A 22,282-nucleotide genomic window follows, 5' to 3' on the forward strand; every position below is an offset into this window, starting at 1 on the left:
GGTTGGAACTAACCAAAACCACCAAAAACCACTTTTTGACAACTTTTTGTTGCTCAAAAATTGCATTTTGACTTCCGGTGACTTGGCACTCAAACCAATGACTCAACATCATTTAGAAACACTAAATAAACATGCTCCAATGCCTTTCAAGGCTTTACAACATCAAAAAAATAAAAAATGCTCATTTGGATCCAAAATTGACAATTTTTAGCCTACCGAGCAAAAAACCAAAAAAAATCTTGGAAACTCACAAAATGAGTTCCAAACCTTATTACACCACAAAACAAACCTATTAAACCTACTAGAAGCATAAAATAAACACACATGCTTAATTTGCAATAAAATGTTATACCTGCTAGGATTTGAGCATTCAGGTGCTCAGGTGCTCCTACACCATGCATGATAGGGATTGAGCCACATCAAAGGAATTCCAATGCCCTCTAGTATACCTGTGTGCAACAAAAGCTTTTCCATTGCCTCATAAATGTAGACACCAAGTGACCCATCCACCTCAAGTAACTCCTAAATTCTAGTCACCCACTTCCTCAATGCATGGTCTCTAATTTCATTGTCAAGATAAATTACAAAGTTAACCACAACCTCCTCCCTAAACACCATCTTCTTTTTTTTTTCCTTCGACAAACCAAACACACCATGACCCTTGCTATGATTTCCCCTCACTATCTTATCGCCACAAGAAATCAATCTAATAATGGATGCCATCACAAACCACTCCCACCAAGAATCTAAAGCTTAAAAATAAGGAATGCAAAAAACAAAACAAATCCCAAAGCCCACATAAAAGACACCAAGGCAAACACCATACACAACCACAAAAAATTCTTACAGTCCATGTGTTGCTAGTTGTTCCATTAGGTGTTAGACAAATTATCAGAGAAGTTAAAAAATAAATAAATAATCGTCAATTTTTTTTAGATTGCAGGAATTGAGCATAGCACCCCCCTATAAACTGCAATGCGTCGAGTAAACTTTTTAATGTGATCAGTGACGCTGACGCGACTTGTCCTTCGATACTACATGGGCTGGGAAGAGTAGACCTCGTGACCTCGTGCTTCACCACTTGAAGCTCTCGCCAATTGAGCTAGACCCCCATCCCTACGAAAACATCAAATTAAAATAAAACATATTTTTTATTTTATTTTCCATGGTTTTCAAAAAAACAATTGATGTCAATGGGCCCTTGGTCTATTGGTGAAGTTGAATGGCTCCAAATGAGCCCACTAGGGATCAAGTCTTGCTGAGTGCAAGGCTCCGACATCATAAGGGATGAGGCCGGGATCGTGCCCCGAGCGAATTTGGCAGAATGGATATCCCTCAGTCCTTGGCTCTTAGCCGAAGAGGTTCAACCTATTGGCTCGTGCCCTCGTATCGGGTGGCAAAAAATACTTTGTGAAGACCTTCGCCGGGCTTCATGCCCTTCCCGGGCTGTCGTGCTCACAGGTCTGGACCTCCACTAAAAAAAAAATTGACCAAAAGATTGTAACTCAATTAATTGAACACAATTAATAAGAATGATAACATATATTATATCATTGAACAATATTCAAATCCTATAAAAACTAAATAATATTGACTTAGATTAATATTCCTATATAAAATAATAATAATAAAATTTAAATTAACATCAAACCCTCGCAAAAAATAAAAAAAGTAAGAAGGCTCGCATGGGAAGGGACCAATAAAACGAGTTAGAATTTAATACTGGGTATTTTCATTGTAAAAGTAAAATTTAAAGAAAACCTGAATGTTTTAATCCCATAAAAATATCGGTCGAGGGTTTAGGGGTTTTGGACCGAGTTAGTAAATCTCCACAACGACAGAATTTTCTGCTTCTGCATTTCTGTTGAAAGCAAAGAGCCTCTTGAAAACATTAATTTAAAATTCGCTTTCAAGAGACTGGATATAAGTGCTTTTGGCTTTTTGTTTTTCTGTTTAGAAGTTTGGAAGAAGGCTCAGGAGTTTTAGGGTTTGATTTGAAAGCGAAAGGCGAAGGCGAAGATGGCGAGTAATGAAGAAGAGGAGGTTCATACATTTGCTAGTTTGGGTGTCTGTGAACAATTAGCTGAAGCCTGCGATGCGTTGGGCTGGAAGAAACCCTCTGCTATTCAAGTCCAGTCTATTCCTCTCGCTCTCGAAGGTGATCCACTTTTTTTCAATCATCAATTTTTTGGATTATGAAGAAGCCAAACTGAATTTCATGGCTGCCAATATATATCACCAAAACCTAATATGGGATAAAATAGACATATTTGAGAAAAAGTGGTCGAGTGAATATTGGGTATCCTCCCTTTTTTCTCTGTTTCAGTATAGCGAGTCAAGAACGATGGTAAACTATGGAACAATAGTCCCGTACAATCTGTTTTCATATATTGAGCAGGGCTGGCTTTATGCATTACGATTTTTTTGTCTTTTGTATGTAATTTTAATACATTTCATGTGCCTATTGACATCTTGCAATTCATTTACTTTCTTGTTGCATGTACATTCAGGGCGGGATCTCATTGGGTTGGCACAAACAGGTTCTGGGAAAACAGCAGCTTTTGCAATTCCAATTTTGCAGGCACTTCTTGAGAAACCACATCCATTGTTTGCTTGTGTTCTTTCTCCTACCAGGTATTGATATAAAATCACAAATACGAAGATATAGTGTGTTGGTGTTTGTGGCATGCTCAATTGATAGCTTTGTTCTTCCCTATTGCTTACAGGGAGTTGGCACTTCAAATTGCAGAGCAGTTTGAAGCTCTAGGGTCCGGCATTGGTGTCAAATGTGCAGTGGTGAGTCCTGAATGCTGCTTTGACTGATAGAATGCAAAATGAAGTTGTTAAAATTCAGAGAATTTAAAGACAAGCACTTAACAGCTAAATCATGTATCATTTTTTTAGTAGGAGGTCACTCCGCATTCATTATTGTACCAGTTGATAAAAACTGAAACATTGTTTGAGACTTAAATTATGAGGAGACTAACTATATAACCAATTTGGATATCCAATTGCTCTAATCCATTTGGATTTCAAAACCTGAATTATAAGCTCACTGTAAACATTCATTGCCTTGTGGCAATGAAGTGCTTCAATGTCATGATTAGTTGAATTTCATCTGTGCTCTAGGTGTAAAATACAACATATATGCATCATTGGGAATCTTCTTTGTAATTGTAATATGTGCAAATCAAACCAGTTGAGGCTCAGTTATGGGAAAACCTATTGAGGCTCAGTTATGGGGAAATCAATAATAAGTCTAATTTGGATATGTAATTGCACTAATCCGTTTATACTCCAAAACATGGATTAGCAGCTCTCTTGAAACATTCAAAAGAAACATTGATTGCTTTGTGGAAAAGAAGAGCTCAACATGGTCCACAGAATATCATTATTAGTTGAATTTCATCTGTGCTGCGGATGTAAAATGTAACATATATGTGCCATTGAGTCTTGACAATCTTCTATGTAATTGTAATATGCACAAATCATGAATAGGGGGAAATTGATGCCATCATTTGTACAAGTTGTGGCCAATAGACTACACATGTAGTTACAGAATGATATAATGTAGGAAGATCTTCACAATGTTTTGGAAGTTACAGGGCTGGTTGCAATTATCAATTTCTGCTAATGTTATCACACTCAATAAACCTGGTTAAAAATAAAAAGAATATCAATTTCTGTCTTTAGAAGTTGCGTTGATAGTGATTGTGAGAATATAGCTTACCTCAACCGTGAGAAAATGGGACATTAATTTGCAAAAATGCTCCAACACTAATGAAGAGATAAAAAAAATTTTGTTAGAAAAATTTAGGACTGCTGTGTGGACAAAGCAAATTGGCTGAAAAAAACACATCATGTTAAAGGGTTCAACCTCACGTGGGAGCATGATGAAAAAGACTACTTGAGGGCAGCAATTAAGGGTAAGGCTAGATTGTTAGTGACTCAACTAATAACTGGATCTCATCATCTTAGATGTGAGGTAGAAGAATGGTCCCCAAGGAAGTTTGGGAAGAAAGAATATGTATTTTCTGCAGCAAAGGGGTGGTCAAAACTGAATGACACTTTATCTTGAATTTGCTGCATGTATTCAATATGAAACAACTTGAAGGTAGATTGTCTAAATCAACTTTTTGAGGAGGCAAGGCTTCAGAACACTGCTGGTTTCTTGATAAAGATGCATAATAGAAGAGCCAACATCTAGAAGAACTTGAAGATTGTTAAAAATGTGATTCCTGGTCCCTTAGACTGCTGGCCTTGTGAGTGTTATTATAATTCCTTTAATCATTCATTAGGTGTGCATGGAATATTTTAAGTGAAGTCATGGAAAATACCTAAAATGTCAGAAAAGTTTAAAAAAATTCAAAAAAGAAAAAAAACTTAAGAAGGCACGAAAAGAAGAAAAGCAATGTATACATAAGTTTTCCATTTTTGAATGGTGTTATTATTTTTCAGCCAAGGATACCCAAGGATAAGGCTCCCTACATCCAGGAAAATTGTTGGCTTAGATGCCTACTCACAGTTGATGCTAAGTTGTAACTCACCAAACTGGAAAACAGAAATATGACATTGAATTTCCAAAATCAAATATAAGCGCATGCTTTTCTGTCTATATGGCAATATCCCTTTGTCAGCTTCAAGTCTACTTCAACAGCAAGTTAGCAAAAAACCAGTGTTCCACGGGTGTTGGAGATGGTGGGATGCGGGGACAGGATGGGGGGACCAAGGGCCCAAGTTTGGGCACGGCGGGGGGGGTGGCGGGGTGGTGGTGCTGATATAGTTATACATATACATATAGTACTTGAAAAACTAGTTTTGAAAAGATGTATGACAGTATTACAGTATAAGAATTACATTTCAAATGAGACTAGGAAATTTGAAATACTAAATCTAAATACCAAGATTTCTAAGTTGTGTTGTTATATGGAGCCTAATCAGACTCGGAGGTTAGATTTTCCCTACTTCTATCGGCGCGGTTTCCCCCTATATTTTTCAACGGGGGTTTGGGGGCAGTGCCCCCAAGTTGGGGTAAGGGGCAGCGCCCCTTGTGCGTTCCCTGTCGCGATACAGGGCGGGGTCGAGGGGCAGCGCCCCGCGAGGCCAAAAATACTTTTATTATTTTCTAAAGGCGTCGGGTGTTATTTTTCTATTGGCCCACATCCAATTAGAGTTATCCCTTAACCCTCAAAAAACTTAAGAAGTCACTTTTTTTTAAAATTTTAATTTTAAACATTGCATATACGTGGGGGCGAAAGGAGACGTCTGGGCGTCTCCCCGTCCCTGGAGGGACGTCTGCACGTCTCTCAAAGGACGGGGAGACGCCCAAACGTCTCCCAAGGAGACGTGGAGGCGTCTCCATGTCTCTCTGGGAGACGCCCAGATGTCTCCCAAGGAGACGTCTCCACGTCTCCATGTCTCCCTGGGAGATGCAGAGACGTCTCCGCGTGCCGGCGGCGCTTGGGTTTTTGCATGAATTTTTCCCAAAAAATGTGGCAGATTGTTTTTTACCATTTTTTCACAATACGAAGGTTCTTGCTGATTTTTCACAAAATCATGTGTGATTTCAGCATCGCATCGAGGGTTCGACGATTTTTCCACAAAACTATGGTGCTACAACTTTTTAGACGAGTTTTTATCAACAAAAAACAATGTTTTTTTGAGAAGTTGACCTCATGTTTTGTGTCATTGGAAAATGGGAGGGATGGTGTTGTTGAACAACATCATGTTGGAAGGTAATCAATGCTTCAACAACAAGAACTACAATACCTAGAAGCAAAGGATGCTCACTATTTTTGAGTATTGGTGTCTTGATCAGCGTGTTCTTGGAAACACTACTTGTCCCACAGCTGTAGGTAAAGACCATGACAAGTTTGATGAGTGTAATTGGGAAGTAGTTATGCTATGTAAATTATCTGTCATAGATGAGTGCTTTCAAATGTTCCATCAATCAAGACTGCTAAAAAGATCCGGAGTCACCTGAAGGATCTGCACGAGACGTCAACTAAAGGCAGAGCTTTCTTCCTTAAGATTATGTTGTTCTCAATCAGGATGGACAACAAGATGTCTTTGTAGGATCATCTCAGGAAGAACAAAGACATTCATGATCAGCTAGAGGCCATTGGTCATGAGATGGAAGAAAAGGATGTGGTGGTTATCACGCTGAAAAGTATACCATGATCGTATGAGCACTTCATCGAAATTGTCAACATTACATCCACCAATGTTGACTTGAAGTTTGATGACCTATGCAATAAGCTCTTATAGCAATCTAGGTGGAAACAAAGAATCTAAAATCTATCACATGTCATTATTGTGGTAAACTTGGTCATGTACAAAAGTTCTGCATAAAGCAATTGGCTGATCAAAAGTCCAACTAGGGAGGGTCTTAACAGTGGGCTAATGTTGCAGAGCGTTCTGATGAGGAGCCAGCCTTCTATGCATTTGTGGCCAAATGACTTGTAGGGTAGTTAGTAGAATGGCCACTAAGGGAGGGTATTAAAGTAATATTGTAATGTTTAGCTTATAATGGTCGTTTAAGTCATTTAGGTAGTTTAGTTAGTAACTTTCTATTTTTTATGTCAGTCAGTTTTAGTAACTTCCGTTTATGGCCTTAGTTCTCAATTGTTTCCGTTATGGAAAGATCATCTGTAATTTCTTATCTAAGGAGCTTTTGTCTCCTTTTTTTATATCGAAATATCAATTATTATTTCACAAACATGTTATTTCTTTGAAATGCCTCTCCAGATGCTTTTGATTCAACCTATCTATATGCCTTTGTGTGAATTTGACATATGTTGTAATACGTTGATGTCCTTGTTGTGTGCAATCCCATCCAAATGAAGAATAGCAAACTTCATGGCTTCCTCTTCTATCATAGGAGCAAGTGAGTGATTTGTGTCCACTTTTTGGACCCAAGCCAGCAGAAATCGATGGTTGCAATTTTTAAGTTTCAAATTCCTTAGGCAGGGGCATGGGATTCAGGCAAAAATCAAGGCTGTCCCTTTTCCCTCTGTTTGAAAAGTTTACTTTTAGAAGGCTGAGGAAAGTAGAAATATTGAAGATTCATTCACAAATAGCTGCAAGCAAGGAGTAAAAGCTGTTTGGTTGTCCAATGGAGTGCTATCCATCTTCATAAAGGATGATGAAATCAATTTACATCTCCAGTGCCCCACAACAATCACCTTACCACTTAGTTTTTTTTTTCTCCCACTGTACTAACCAGGTCTCACATGAATCCAACTCTACCCAACCTAATCAACAAGTATGGCTATGTAACTCTTTGATCTCTCCATCCCATCCAAATTTCCTTGAAATCCCTGACACCCTTGTGTGAAGGTCAAATCCCCTAGAGAGTTAGGAGGCCCTGCCACTCTCAATCGTAATAATCCTACTATTAGCTCCCAGTTTTGTCTAATATGCCTACCCTTTCCATCAGCTATAAATCCCATGGAAATGTTGCTTTCCTCTTCAACCGCAATTCAAGTGTGCCTCCTCTATATTGGGATCTTGCTTTCCACCTCAGTATAATAGATATAATCATTCCCCCATTTATCACTAGTAAACATGCCTAACCTGATACAGACAAGAAAATGTAGACATGGTGGTCCTTAACAGCTTAAATGCTAGTATCAAGTTCCTCAATGATAGTCTTTGAAGACCATGGTGTTTATGGAGAAATGGAAGCCCAATTATATCATTAACTTGCTACCAAGCTACAAGTGCTTTGATTACAAGTACCTTCAAAATTGTATGTTGCTGATATTGTCAACCTGGAGGAGAAAGGGAACACCACTTTTCAGAGTGAACATTCTACCATTGCTGGCCTACCAACTTGATATGTTGCTGCTTTAAAGCACACCCGCTCCAAATAAATTTTCTTCTGCTGCCTGCTGCAGATATTTTGCAATCAGAAATTCTTGCTTCTCAAACGCCTTTTCTGTTTGAATATCTAACTTTTCTATTTCGCTTTCTCATGTTATATTAGTCTATATATAGCCTTGTTCATCCTTTGTTTTAACTGTATCCTTTCTCATTGCTGTCCATGTACTTTTTGTGTAAATAGTTTAAATATTATTGATAGGCCCTGGGTATGGTTTTTTCTCAGCTTCCTTTCCTTCATAAATTTATTATTTTATACTGTTCTATAAAAATCTCTGTCTATGGAGTGAAATTTACCTGTCATCCTGCAATTCTTTTGCCTTATGAAATGCTCACAACCATCTAGATCTACTTCTATGCCTGCAGAGTTATTGTTTTGAGCAATGGAACAGTGTTAGTCACCTCTTCATCTTTATGGTGGCATCTACTTGGATGAAATTATAGACACTCAAGCATCAAACATAGCCCCACTTTTTTTGGGCATGTGCCACTTATGTTTATGATTCACTAAAGGGAGCCTCTTCAGAATTTCCGTCAATGTTACTTGATAATTATTGTGTCTGTATGGTGAGTTGTTATAGCTTTTTGGTTAAAGAAGCCAACGAAGGTTTTGGTTAAAGAAGCCAACGAAGGTTATAAAGGAGCAATTATTAAACAGGATGTTGCTTGTTGATGCACAAGGATGTTAATATTTTATCATCATAATTTGTGAAAGAAAAGCTATTTAATTTTATTTTGAAGTGATTGAAAATAGACTTCCAAGGATTCTATTGTGTTTTGAAGACTTGAAAGGAATACAATGTTTACCAGCGGATATCTATCTTAACATGGGTTTGGTATATAGGCATGTCACAAATCGAATTTATGTGGATTGGCTTTACTTAGCTTGGGGGGACACTTTTCTGTATTGGTTCAGTATGATGCAGTTGACAAGGCATGTAGACATTTTTCCCTTGCTCTTGGTCCGAGTTAAAAAGTTGAACAAGGTATCCATGTCCAAAGTTTATTGATAATCAAGAATGCTACCTTCAGGATGACTAATAGAAACCTCCTACAAGTAAGATACCTTGAAAAAATTGAACTTGCTCATGTAGACAACATCATGAGTGCAACGTTGAGTTCGAAGATCAAGATTAACAAATTTAGGTGCAAAAACTTGAAGAATGGTGTAAGTTCTGTATCTGATGGGTTTCAAATTGTGATATTGTTTGTTTTGAAATCTTTGTTTATCTTAGTGATGCCAAATGCAATCACTGATCTGAAATGAAATGTGGTACTAGATGTTTTTTATAAAGTACATTAAATTTGGCCCAAGTTCAGTTTAAAATGTCCTCAATTTTTGTGTGGAGCCTGGCCAAACATTGCACAAATGACAAATCTTTGTTTGCTCCTACTTATAGGAGATATTTAGAGCTAGATGATGATTGGAATTCCATAAGGTACCATAGGTTGGAAACCATCATAGACTTTATAAGGAGAGTGCCCTATTTAAACATGAAAAGCACAGTTGCAGCAGTGTTGAATGACATGTAGATAGCCAATCCACTACACACTCTTCTTGTCTGAAATGCTGAGAGCATGGATTAAGTGTATAACAACCTCAGTTTGGACATTAGTTCCTTTTTGAAATGAGGTGGAGAAGCTCAACTGACAACATAGAATCTTCTGTAATGGCTTCCAAATGTGGCTTAAGAGGTATAAGTTACAATCCAAAATGATAGTGAGTGACATCTTGAAATTGCTCCAAACATGGTCGAAGTGCAAATTTATAGTGTGTGGAGTATCAACTAATTTGGTGCACAACATAACGTTATCCATTTTGGAAAATCAGTAGGCAACAACAAAGATGCAGGTGGTATTTGCATTAGGTGTTGAGCAAACCACCTATGAAGTCCATCGGAATAGATTCTTGTGATTGAAAATGCCTCAGTAATGGTTGATATAATCCAAGTTTCTAACTAGAAGCCTTAGTCTGATGGAAAAGATAGCAAGAATATTGAGCCTTTGAAATCTATTGCGTGATATAACCAGTAGAAATCACTGCACGATTCCTAAGTTTTAATCAATGAGTACATTAGAAGCAGATAGATAAAAGTTTGGAACTTGATTGGTTTTCTTTTTTTTTTATGCTTTATGCTAAGAGACCTTTCTAAAGTTTGATCGATATAGACATGTTTAAATTTTAGTAAATGATTTCTATGTGCTTTTTATTTCAGTTATTGTATTGCTGTGTTATTGTTTTTCTCCAAATGATTAAATTATGTATAAATTAAATGCGTGTGTAATTGAAATAAACAAACTGCTTGAATCTTATTTTTAAGAGATGATTTAAGAGGAACAAATCACATGTATTATTTTTGAATTCTCTCAATTAGTGTAGTGAATGGCATTGTTGTCAAGTTCAACATGGACTGCAAAAGATGGTAGCTTTAAGTTTTGATTGAAAGTTTATTTGAAATTTTGAGAACTGTCTTACATTGTTGTAATATTTATGTATATGATAAAGTTTTCTTTTTGTATTAAATGTTGTTTTGATTTACCATCTGAAATTTCTTTTTGTAAGCTAGGTTTAGAGCATTATGGGCATTATTTGGCACTAATGTGGATTTATTTCTACTAGGTTGTTGGGGGTATTGACATGATGGCACAGGCAATAGCATTGGCAAAAAGGCCTCACGTTGTGGTAAATGTCTTATGAATCAATTAGAATCTATTTAATATTCAGTAACAAATATTAGAAAATTTTTGGTCAAGTTGCTATTGTCCATCATAGCATTATATTTACTACTGTCTTTATCTTTCTAGCAGAACTACTATATTGAGTAGCTCAACAACTTTTTTATAGTCTATTCAAAAGCCAACCTCAACAAACAAGTTCATTATTTTCAATACCTTTATCGATGCACTAGTAAGACAATATTTTACTATAATCTTTCAATGCCACATGTTAAAGATTATAACTTCAGTAGATATCATGCTGCCGTATATATGTAATTTTCATGCTCTTCATATTCGGTTTGCTTCTTCAACAGCTGGAAATGTATCGGTTTTTTCTTCTTTTTTCGAATTCCTCATAACTGCCACCGACTTGTATTAACTGGAAAACCGAGAAAGCTCAATGGAGGAAGAATAATCTCATGGCTAGAAAGATTCTAATTGACTCTGTTAAGGATCATCTAGTACTTGTTATATCCAAGTTGAATTCAGCCAAAGATATGTTCGAATGCCTTCAAAGCTTGTTTGAATTCAATAGTACTAGCAGAGCTCTAGCATTGAGATGTCAACTTGTTCATATTAAAATGAGTAGAGGTGAATTTGTTGTTTATTTTTTTATGAAGATTACTGAATTAAAGGATTAGCTCAATGCTATTGGTGATTCTATTGAGGATAAAGATCTCGTTATGCCGGCAATGAATGGTCTTCCTCACTGTTGGGAATCTTTCATTCAAGGTATTAGTGGAAGAGATGAATTACCCAAGTTTGATTGATTGAGGGCTGATTGCATTCAAGAGGAATGCAGATTGGAGGCAAGAGGAATGGACGTAAATCTCATCATGAAGAAGATCATGTTCTTGCTGCCCATACGTCTAGAAGAAAAGGAAGGAGAGGAAACTTCAAAAGGAACATAGATAGAAATTCTGATTCAGCTCCTGAACCTAAGAAAAAAAAGGATCTCTCTAGGGTACAATGCTTCAGATGTGACGAATTTGGTCATTTTGCTAGAGAAGGTCCTTCAAAACCCAAGCCTCAAGTTGCTGCAACAAATGTTGAAAATGTTTCTCCTCATAGAGAGTCTAGTGAAAATTCAGAGGGGTTCTTATTTATTTTTGCTCTCTCCAGTAACATTCCTATTGACAGTGATACATGGCTTATTGATAGTGGAGCCTCCCGCCATAACACTGGTTATCGTGAACACCTCTCCAACTTGAAGGAAAAAGATTTGCATCTTCAAGTTATCATTGGTGTTGATGCATGTTATTCTGTGAAGGGTGCTGGTTCTACTTCTTTTCAGTTGGATTCTGGTATTCCTCTTCTTCTGAGTGATATTCTCTATGTTCCTGGTATTAAGAGGAATCTGATTTCTATTTCAGCATTAGAAGACAAGGGTTATCATGTTGCTTTTGTTGATGGAAAAGTTCTTGCATGAAGAACACCAACATTTAGTCTGCACGTGAGATTGGTGTTCGTCATGATAGTCTTTACAAGCTTTCAGCTCGTCCTATTCAAGCATTAGCTCATGATTCTTCAAGGTCAAGTGAGTTGTGGCATAAAAGATATGGTCACCTAAATTACAGAACTTTGTCTTCAATGGAGAAGATAGTTGTTGGTCTTCCAAAGCTGAATCAAAACCATGAAGGTGTCTGCAAGGGATGTGCTCTAGGTAAGAATGTTAAGAATACTTTTCATAGTAGTGAAAATAGAGCAAAGGATATTCTAGAGTTAATTCACTCTGATTTGTGTGGCCCTATGTCAGTTGCTTCCCTTAGTGGTTTTTGGTATTATGTTACCTTCATTGATGACTTTTCTCGTAAGTATTGGATTTATTTTCTTAAGTCTAAAGAATCTGATGAAGTGCTGTCCATATTTAAAGAATTCAAAGCACTTGTTGAAAATTCATCTAACAAGAAGATAAGATTCTAAGATCTGATAATGGGGGAGAATATGTTTCTGGTTTATTTCATAACTTTTGTGTTGAAGCTGGGATTAAGAGGGAGTTTTGTGTCCCTTATAATCCTCAACAAAATGGTGTAGCTAAAAGGAAGAATAGGACAATTGTTGAGACAGCGAAGTCTATGATCCATGGTCAAAGTCTTCAAACATTTTTATGGGCAGAGGCTTGCAGGACAACAGTATATATTCATAATCATAGTCGTCATTAAATCTTAGACAACATGACTCCAGAAGAAGCTTTTTTAGGTATCAAACCAGACATTAGTCATCTTAGGATTTTTGGATGTCTTGTCTATATTCATGTTCCAAAAGAGAAAAGAACTAAGTTAGAACCTTCAGGGAAGAAAGGCATCTTTGTTGGTTATAGTGAATCTTTAAAAGCACATAGAATCTACATTCCAGGTCAAAAGCAAATTGAAATCAGCAGGGATGTGTCTTTTGATGAAGATGTAGCTTGCAAGAAATCCAAAGAGTCTAACATGGAATCTAATAGAGAAGACTTTGAGTCTCCTCAAGACATAGATATGGCTGATCTGGATTCACCTTCAGAGATTTAGAGGGAGAATACAGATTTATAAGATTCTGTTGATCGTGTTGATCCAATTTATTCTATAGATACTTCTGCAGGTCCTAGTAATATTCCAGCTATAATAAGAAAAGACCTTTGTGGGCTTGAAACACTATGGAAGAGGCTGAAAAATATGCAGCCCCTCGTGGCACCTTGAGAGAGAGTAAAAGGCCTCATAAGTTTGCAGGATATGTAGCTTTGATGAGTCACTTTTTAGCATTTGAGACTTCCAATTTTGAAGAAGCCTCAAATCAGCAAGTGTGGAAGGATGCCATGATGGAGGAGTATCAATCCATTATCAAAAATGATGTGTGGGATGTTGTTCCTAGGTCCAAAGGTAAATCTGTTGTTTCCTCTAAGTGGCTGTTTAAAATTAAACATGCAGCTGATGGTAGTATAGAAAAATATAAAGCTAGATTTGTAGCTAGAGGTTTTTCACAGAAGGAAGGCATAGACTATAAAGAGACTTTTGCACCTGTAGCACTTTACACTTCTATCAGAACTATTATTGCTATTGCAACTGTTAAAGGGTGGAAATTGCATCAGATGGGATGTAAAGATAACATTCTTGAATGGCGTAATTGAAGAAGAAGTTTTTATTGAGCAGCCAGATGGATTTGTGATTCATAAGAAAGAATCACATGTATGCAGATTGAAAAAGGCCTTGTATGGCCTTAAGCAAGCTCCTTGTGCTTGGTATGAAAGAATTGATCGGTATTTGTTGAGCTTGGGTTTTCTCAAAAATGATGCAGATTCAAATATCTATTTCAAGCTAATTGATGATAAAGCCTTAATTTTAGTTCTATATGTTGATGATTTATTTCTTACTAGAGAGGATGATCTCATTGCTAGATGTAAAATAGAGTTAACTTCTGAATTCGAGATGAAAGATCTTGGTTTGATGCATTATTTCCTTGGTTTAGAAGTGTGGCAAAGACCAAATGAAATCATTTTGAGTGAAGTGAAATATGCCATTGACATTTTGAAAAGATTTGGTATGTTAGATTGCAAGTCTATGGCAACTCCTGTGGAAGCAAATCTAAAAAAGTTGCATGAAGTTGTAGCTAGTTTAGATATAGTTGATCCTACTATGTATAGGCAATTGATTGGATCTTTGATGTATTTAGTCAATACAGGGCCTAACTTATGTTATGCTATTAACACTCTTAGTCAGTTTATGAGTGAGCCTAGACAGATTCATTTTGTTGCAGCTAAACATATATTGAGATATGTACGTGGTACAGTGGGATATGGTCTGAAATATACTTATTGTGAAGATCTGAAATTGCAAGGTTTTTTCTGATTTAGACTAGGCAGGTAGTGCATCTGACAGGAAAAACACTTCTGGTTATTGTTTTAGCTTAGGTTCAGCTATGATTTTTTGGTGCAGCAGGAAGCAATCATGTGTGGTGCAAAGTACAACAGAAGCTGAATATGTTGCAGTTGCTACAACAACGAGAGAGGCAGTGTGGCTTCATAAATTACTTGCAGGATTGTTTGGACAGCCTTTGGAACCTACAACAATTCATTGTGATAACCAAAGCTGTGTGAAGCTATCGGTTAATCTTGTTTTTCATGATAAAACCAAGCATGTGGAAATTAAATATCATTACTTGAGAGATATGGTTCAAAGGAAAGCAATGGAGCTCAAATATATTTGCACAGAAGAGCAAACAACGAACGTTCTTACCAAGCCACTTCCTAGAATGAAGTTTTGTTATTTTCGAGATAACCTTGGTATTGTAGAGAATGATGTCTCTTGCTGAGAGAGAATCTCAGCTTCAATGAATTTTTATATGTTGTTAATGAGTTCTTCTTTGTGAGAGAGAAGTTTGAGGTGAAATCCCTTGTAATGCATTTTTCTCCGTGATGGAGAAATTTGAGGTGAAAGCCCTTGAGGCTCTTTCGACTTATGGGGGTAGCCATAGTGGATGTCATGTTGAGAGACTCCATGACAACATCACGTTGAGTGACTCTGTGATGAGAGCTTGTGTTATTTCATCCATGGGAGTAGCCATGCTGAACATCATGTTGAGTGAATCCATGATGCCTATCACGTTGAGAGAATCCGTGATTATTTTTGTTGTTTTCATATTTTGTTTGTCATTTTGAGAGATTCCATGACTTGTATATCTGTGAATGATATCTCCTTTGTTTAGAGGGGGTGTTAAAGATTATAACTTCAGTAGATATCATGCTACCATATTTATGTAATTCTCTTGCTCTTCATATTCGGTTTGCTTCTTGAACAACTAGAAATGTATAGGTTCTTTTTGCTTGTTTCGAATTCCTCATAACTGCCACCGACTTGTATTAACTGGAAAATCGTTTCCTTTCTTAAAGTTTGCCAACTCATTGTGTATGTCGGTGTGTAACTGACACTGTTCTTAATGATTTGTCTTTCGCCGTCTTCTTCAGGAGTTTATCGGGTCTTGAAGCATGCTATTTATTCATATGCCATGGGTTATATAGAAGATGATCGGCATTCTTATAATGATCTTTTGATAGAAATCTCAGGTCTTGGATGCTACATTTTTGTATCTAGTCTAATCTTCTAAGTTGATCATTTATGTTCGGCTGTGAACATTTGGGTGTGCAGATTCGTTCTATTGCATCTTCTTCTACATTATTTTGTAAGCAGTTTTCTGATAGTCGTCTTCTATTTGAGCATTATCAATCATTGTTAAATGATTGTCTTCTAAGTGTGAGAGATATGTACTTATTTTGAGACTTCAATAAAATCTATTTTTGGTGTGGCTGGGTTTTTCACCCTCAGGTGGAGGGTTTTCCTAGGATAATTTGTTGTGTTCTTGTTCTCTTAATCTTTCTTAGGTTCTATTATTTGTGTTTATAGCATTATGGTTCTATTTTTAACACAACTATAGACAATTACCCTTGCAATGCACTTTCAAGGTTGTAGGTCAATAAATTTCCAAGAATAAAGATTATACACCTTTGTTACTTTGAGCTGGTTTGTTCTTTCAAGCTCTTTTTCTAGAATTTGCACATGAAATTGAGGTTATCGGATACTTTTAATTCAACCCATGATCTCTTTTGAAAGCTAGTTTTCTTTTGGCAAAAGAGGTATTTATTAGCAAATGATACTCTCTCAAACTTGCATGCTCATCCGTTGTAACCAAACAATAGCTGCAAGGATCGTAGAGATAGAGTTTGAATCTCTCTCACTATGCTTGCCTGTTATCTTTGACATTTTCTCTTATTTGCAAAGTTTTGTGCATGAATGGTACCTCTTCAGAAAATATAGCTAGAAAAAGTAAATATGAAATGAAATGTCCCCTTTCCTTAGATCCAGGGTTTTGCTGGTTGGTTCAGATAATTATAATGAAAACACAGAGAATTTCTAAACATCTCATCTGCTGTTAGAGATGGGTATGCCGCTAACTCATCCCTAGTGATTGGCAAATATGATTGTTCCATAAACAAATATGTAGGTCTGAAATCAAGATACTGAATGCACTAGAATTAAGATGCAGATTAGAAATATATATCAATGGTATTCATATTTTTCCTCACGCAAGTGCACATACAGTGTGTGACAGTATACAGTGATAGAAGACCTGTGAAATCGGGTGCAGATGTATGCCTTGGATTCTGACTTATTTGTTCTCAGAAACCTTAATACTGTTGTTGGAAATCTTAACAAATGACCTGATCAGAATGAGACATCTTTTGAACAATGCAAACTGCTCTGGATAACCTGCGATAAGCTCCAAATCACCCTTCATAGATGTTAACCTTCCTTTTACGGTGGTGCTTAGATCCAGCTGCAATATGGTATTCACCCTCTAAAATCAGAATTACTTGGAATCTTCGAGTGATTAGGTTTTGGAAACGATATTAAATTTTGGCAATGAACTTTTCCATTAGAATAGTGCCTTAGATCTGCCCCAAGTAATTGGTATACCAGTAGTGGCTCTTGAACATTGTTTAAACTCTACCCCTACACTGAGGTTGATTAAGACCCTAGCAATGACAACTGGCATATATTACATCCACAGTTAGGATAACAAGATAACATGGAAACCATAAAATCAGAAAAGACAAATATGGCAGAAAAAATTAACAGGATAAGGTTGAGGGTTTTGTCCCAACCTTGATGCCTGCTAGGGTTTGCATCCTAGCAGTCACACCTTCGAAAATAATTCCAAAATCATTTCAAAACTTCCAGATATCCAAAAAATGGTGCTTGGATCAGCTTTTTATATTATGATTATCTTACAAGGTAGGTTCATTTTCTTGTACGATGTGTGTCCATCGATCATTTTGACCTCTACTAGGTTTTACCTTGCTAAGAAGGGTGAAATAATAATGGAAATGCCATTTCCCCCTTTTCCTTAATGCATGTTGTCTTCCAAAATGCCCATTTCTTATCATCAACGTTCCACTTGATCCAAATTTGTGTCAGAGTCCCTCCCCTTCATCTCCCATGCATTAGCACAAGATCCACAAAATTGATAATTATGGAGGCATGGTCAATTTTCCAAGTCAGTGTAAGCCGTTGGGGTTGTGAGGTTTCCCTTCCCAGCATGATATTATTACAAGAAGATCTTTTCATAACAGAAATGATCGAGAATAGAAACAAAGAAAGAAAACTTACTAAAAAGAAACTAAATGACTAACATGACCATTACAGGCTAAATATAGCAATATTACTTTAATACCCTCCCTTAATGGTCATTTGACTAATTACACCAAGTTGCCCCCTAAATTTTACAAACTTGTCTTGGCTCAGAGACTTGGTTAGAATGTCTGTAGTCTAATCCTCAGTTGGAACATACTGCAACATATAGCAATACACTGCAACATACATCAACATACAGGACAAATATAGGAATATTGCTTTAATACCCTCCCTTAATGGTCATGTGACTAACTACACCAAGTTGTGCCCTAATTTTTACAAACTTGTCTTGGATTAGAGACTTGGTTAGAATGTTTGGAGTATGATCCTTAGTTGGAACATACTGCTATATCACAAACCCATCTTCATCAAGTTTTGTATGAAGTGACAATGGAACTTTACATGCTTTGTTCGCTTGTGAAAGATTGGATTCTTGGCAAGCTTTAGCGCTCCTTGGTTGTTATAGATCAAGGGTGAAGGCCCTGCTTGAGACATTTTTATGTTAGAAAGCATCCTCCAAAGCCACATTGCCTCACATGCTTTTTTAACAGTTCCTCTATACTTTGCTTCGATTGAGGAAAGAGCTACTTCGTGCTGCTTTTCATTGGTCCATGAGACTGCATTTGTGCCAAGACTGAAGACATACCCAAAAGTAGACTTCCTATCATCAATAAAACCTGCCCAATCTGAGTTTGTAAAACTAATCAGCTGAGGATCTTTGCTTTTGCTATACAGAATTCCAAAAGTCAGGTGTCCCTTTCACATATCTCAGCACACATTTCGCTGCAACCCAATGTTCTGCCTTAGGGGCTGTCATGAAGCGAGAGATGTAACTTAAAACATAACTTAGATCAAGTCTAATGGCTGTAAGATAGATGAGGCTGCCAAATGGTTGCCATAGAGGGAGCAGATTTGCTCAACCAAGAAGCAGCATGACAAATAGCCTTCAAGATTGACATAGCCAAGTGGGGGAAGATGCAGTTTTTGCATATTTTTTTAACATTGCTTCTACATTACATCTCAGCACTTTAATACCACTCATTATTCTTTAAATCTACGTTTAATTACATACACACAAAAATATGTTAAGTGCATAATTCTTTCTATACAAAGAGTATTGGTTGAAACCTTCTGAAAAGTAGGCTAATTGAATCTCATCATTGAAGTTTGAACAATTTTGAGGCCAGGAAATCTTTACAGTACAGTTCATTCTTTGAGATAGAAAAAGGTGACATTTAGGTGATCAGCCACGGGTATTACCATCTTGGCTATTGATTTTTTAAAAATGCCGAGGGTCCCTCTACGATACAGTTCATTTTATAGCATACAGAAGCACGTTGGTTTTTATAAAGATTTCCAGACTTGTAGATTTGGTTAAAGATTTCCATACTTATATGTTTGGAAAAGACCATGTTTCACACATTTCTGTTTGATCTTTAATCATATTTAAATCATTTTGTAGCCAATTTTTATGGCATCTTGAAAATATTTCATTGGTGCTCCATTTTTGTGGCTTGTATAAACTAATATTTCCTTTATAAGATGTTATTTTTGTTAAAGTTCCCTTTGTTTTTCCGTGTTTTCAGAGAGAAACATTTAGGATAAAAACACTGAAAATTAACATTTTACTTTTGTCCTTCACACAGGTAGGAACTCCAGGACGTCTTCTCGATCATTTAACAAATACCAAGGGCTTTAATCTACGGATGCTAAAGTATTTGGTAATTTTTGTGTCTTCTTGTGTGCTGTTTTTGCTTTAGTAATTTGTTAGCTTTGGGGATAAAGTTTTTTTCAAGGACTTTTTTGAACTATCATTTTTCAAAGTCATTTCTTTTCCTACATAGAAGAAACTATAGTTAGTTGCTTCTAAATGGCTGTAGGGATAAAATTTTCTCAGATTTATAAGCACTTTAAACAATGAATTTGGCCTTCTTAAAGGGCATATAAATGCAAAATTTGGCAAAGGTGATCGACACATTTGGAAGTTTGGTCTCCTCATCTTGCTTTTTCTTTTTCAGCAGAATGATAGGAAGACTGTCTATTATGTTATAAACCTTATGGCACATGAAACTCACAATTTCAAAAAATAGAAAACCAACGATTTCAGATAATCTAATTTTGTTTTAAATGACATCTGCGTAAGTAAACCATGAAATCCGATGTGATTGTGGCATAATCAAAGCAAAAATTTGACCTTATCCAACCAAAATTTGAAGTTACTTTCTTATTGTAGATTGTTTGCTGCTATTCTGATAAATTAAATACAGGAAATAATAATATACATGACAATGCATACTAGACACAACAGTAAAATATATCTTTATTCACACATGCAATTATTACAGAGGAGAAGACTAGATATGGTCGGCCAAGGATTACAATTGAATTGACTATTCCATACTACTTTCCTTGGTGGAACACAACACATTTAACAACCTTGACGGTTGTCGACAGGAACACAACCGTCAACCAACCGACGCATTAATTACCCAAGAGTGACAACCCACTCAATACAAATAATTAATACATTGGCAGCTAACAAATATTATCAGACATAACTATAGGCATTTTATGCCGACTACATCATCCCCCGCAAAAGAAAAAAATTGTCTTCTAGGCGACAAGTAAACATCAAGTAATATTCAAGAAAGACTAAGGACAGTCAATGACTTGGACTAGATGATCCCAACTTGTAGTGTACCCATCAAATCAAATGGGGGTTTGGGGGTAGTGCCCCAAGTGAGGTCAAGGGGCAGCCCAAATTAAGACCTTCAAAACCACACGAAACTCCATGGTGCACATGATTTTCGTGATTTTTTAAGATGCCAAAAACATTGTTGATGAAGCCAAAAAATGGATATGTTGCAGTGTTTAACCATGGCCTAAGTGGCATTTCCACGTACGGCTTGCAACTTTTACTCACTTGCAGCCTTGAATCATTCTTCACGTATGAGCTTGACTGGCTTTCTACGTACAGTTTAGTGTCTCCGTACAGTGTCTTTGAATTCGAGTACGACTTCTCCTCTGCTTTGTACAAATGTGACTTCTCTATTGTCATGTGCAACTCCATGTACGACCTCAACCCATGCGTCCTCTTCTCATGTCCGTATGGTATGTGAGTTGGTCCCACGTATGGTCATTCATGTCCCTATGGCGTATTGTCTCCCCTATTGTACGACGTACGGGTTTTCCTTTCGTATGGCTTGTTTATGTTCTCTCTATAGGACCTTCTCCCCACTTGCCTATACGGTGAACTCATGTACGACCTTCTTTACGTACGGCTCTATTGCCTTGCTCACGTATAACCTGCCAATCTTTTCCTCGTATGGTTCAATGCTCTCATACAGCCAAGTATCCCTCTCTCCATACATACTTTCTCTTGCAGCAGGAATGACCTCGTACGGTGTCTATGCTCCCAACTCCATACAGATGTCTCTCACCTCAGTACGGTTGTCTCTCTCTATTGTCGTACGGGCCCAACATCATATGGAAGGCTAGTATTTTTCTACCATACGGACTCATGCTCATGTACGGTAACCTTCCGTATGGAAGTTGTTGCCTTCTCTTTGTGCATACTCTTTTCCCTTGTACAATCACTTCTTCCCACATATGGAATCCCTTCCACTGTATGGACAGTTCTTATTTGCTCCTTGTCTTCGTATGATTTCACATTTACCCTCATTCTCCTTCGTGCAATCTTCACTCCCCATACGGGAGGCTGCCTATCGTACAGATTGGTCTTGCTGATGTGCTCGTTCCCTTCTTTATGTGGGTTTTGTACGACGTACAAATGGCTCTTGTCTTCATGTGAATTTTGTATGGTGTACGGATAGTTTTTTCTTCCTCTTGCGTACGAATTCCCCTCCTCGTACGTCCTTAGCCCATACAACCACTTCTTTCCTGTCTTGCTTTGTACAACGTACTGCTTTTGTTCGCACAATATGCTTCTACTTTGTCCTCCGTACAACCTATTCAGTTTAATGCTTGTAGCATACAGTTTCAACTCGTACAACCCACCCTCATGTCTATACAGCGTGTACAACAGTTTCTTCTTGTGACTTGCTTATGGTTTTTTTTCTCCGTTCCCTGCTTGCATCAATATTCTTCTTCGCACTTCTACCTTTGGTAAAGAGAGATGGCATTGGATCAATTTATGAGGGCCTCCATCCTTCAAGGTTATTTTCCTTCCATTTTCCATCTTTGTAGTGTTAGATGCATCATCCATATCTTTACATGCTTTCATTGGTTGCTCTTCACCAAGAGTTGTAACTTCAAGAAAATTACAAGTCGATGGAAGTACCTCATGGTCCATTTGCCAGTGGAATAGTCCATTCAACGAACTCATCTCATATTCGGAGCAATCTTCTAGTTCAAGCACCCCTTCATTGCTGGGTTCCATGCCTTTCCTCCCTTCGTCCATACCTAACTCTCCACCCTCAGACTTTGAGTCGAAGGATGCCATTTTTTAACTCACTGCTCGGTTCCTCAAATTGATGACGTGCTTCCTCCCATCACTCTTG

General features: G+C 37.2%; 1 protein-coding gene across 2 annotated transcripts in view; it reads left to right on the top strand.

Annotated features, from left to right (window-relative positions):
* Positions 1-1,731: 1,731 nt before the first annotated feature.
* LOC131063619 (uncharacterized) overlaps positions 1,732-22,282 on the top strand; it is a 49,360-nt gene continuing 28,809 nt past the window's right edge. The window contains exons 1-5 of one of the 2 annotated variants that reach the window (XM_057997499.2): positions 1,733-2,158; positions 2,511-2,634; positions 2,727-2,796; positions 10,502-10,564; positions 19,409-19,483. In XM_057997499.2, the coding sequence (XP_057853482.1) occupies positions 2,020-2,158; positions 2,511-2,634; positions 2,727-2,796; positions 10,502-10,564; positions 19,409-19,483 (471 nt within the window). In that variant the 5' untranslated portion in view covers positions 1,733-2,019. Of the gene's footprint in view, positions 2,159-2,510; positions 2,635-2,726; positions 2,797-10,501; positions 10,565-19,408; positions 19,484-22,282 lie in introns of both variants that reach the window. The other variant, XM_057997500.2, reaches the window with a different exon arrangement.

Source organism: Cryptomeria japonica, chromosome 4, assembly GCF_030272615.1.
Source record: "Cryptomeria japonica chromosome 4, Sugi_1.0, whole genome shotgun sequence".
In the NCBI taxonomy this organism is placed as follows: Eukaryota; Viridiplantae; Streptophyta; class Pinopsida; order Cupressales; family Cupressaceae; genus Cryptomeria; species Cryptomeria japonica.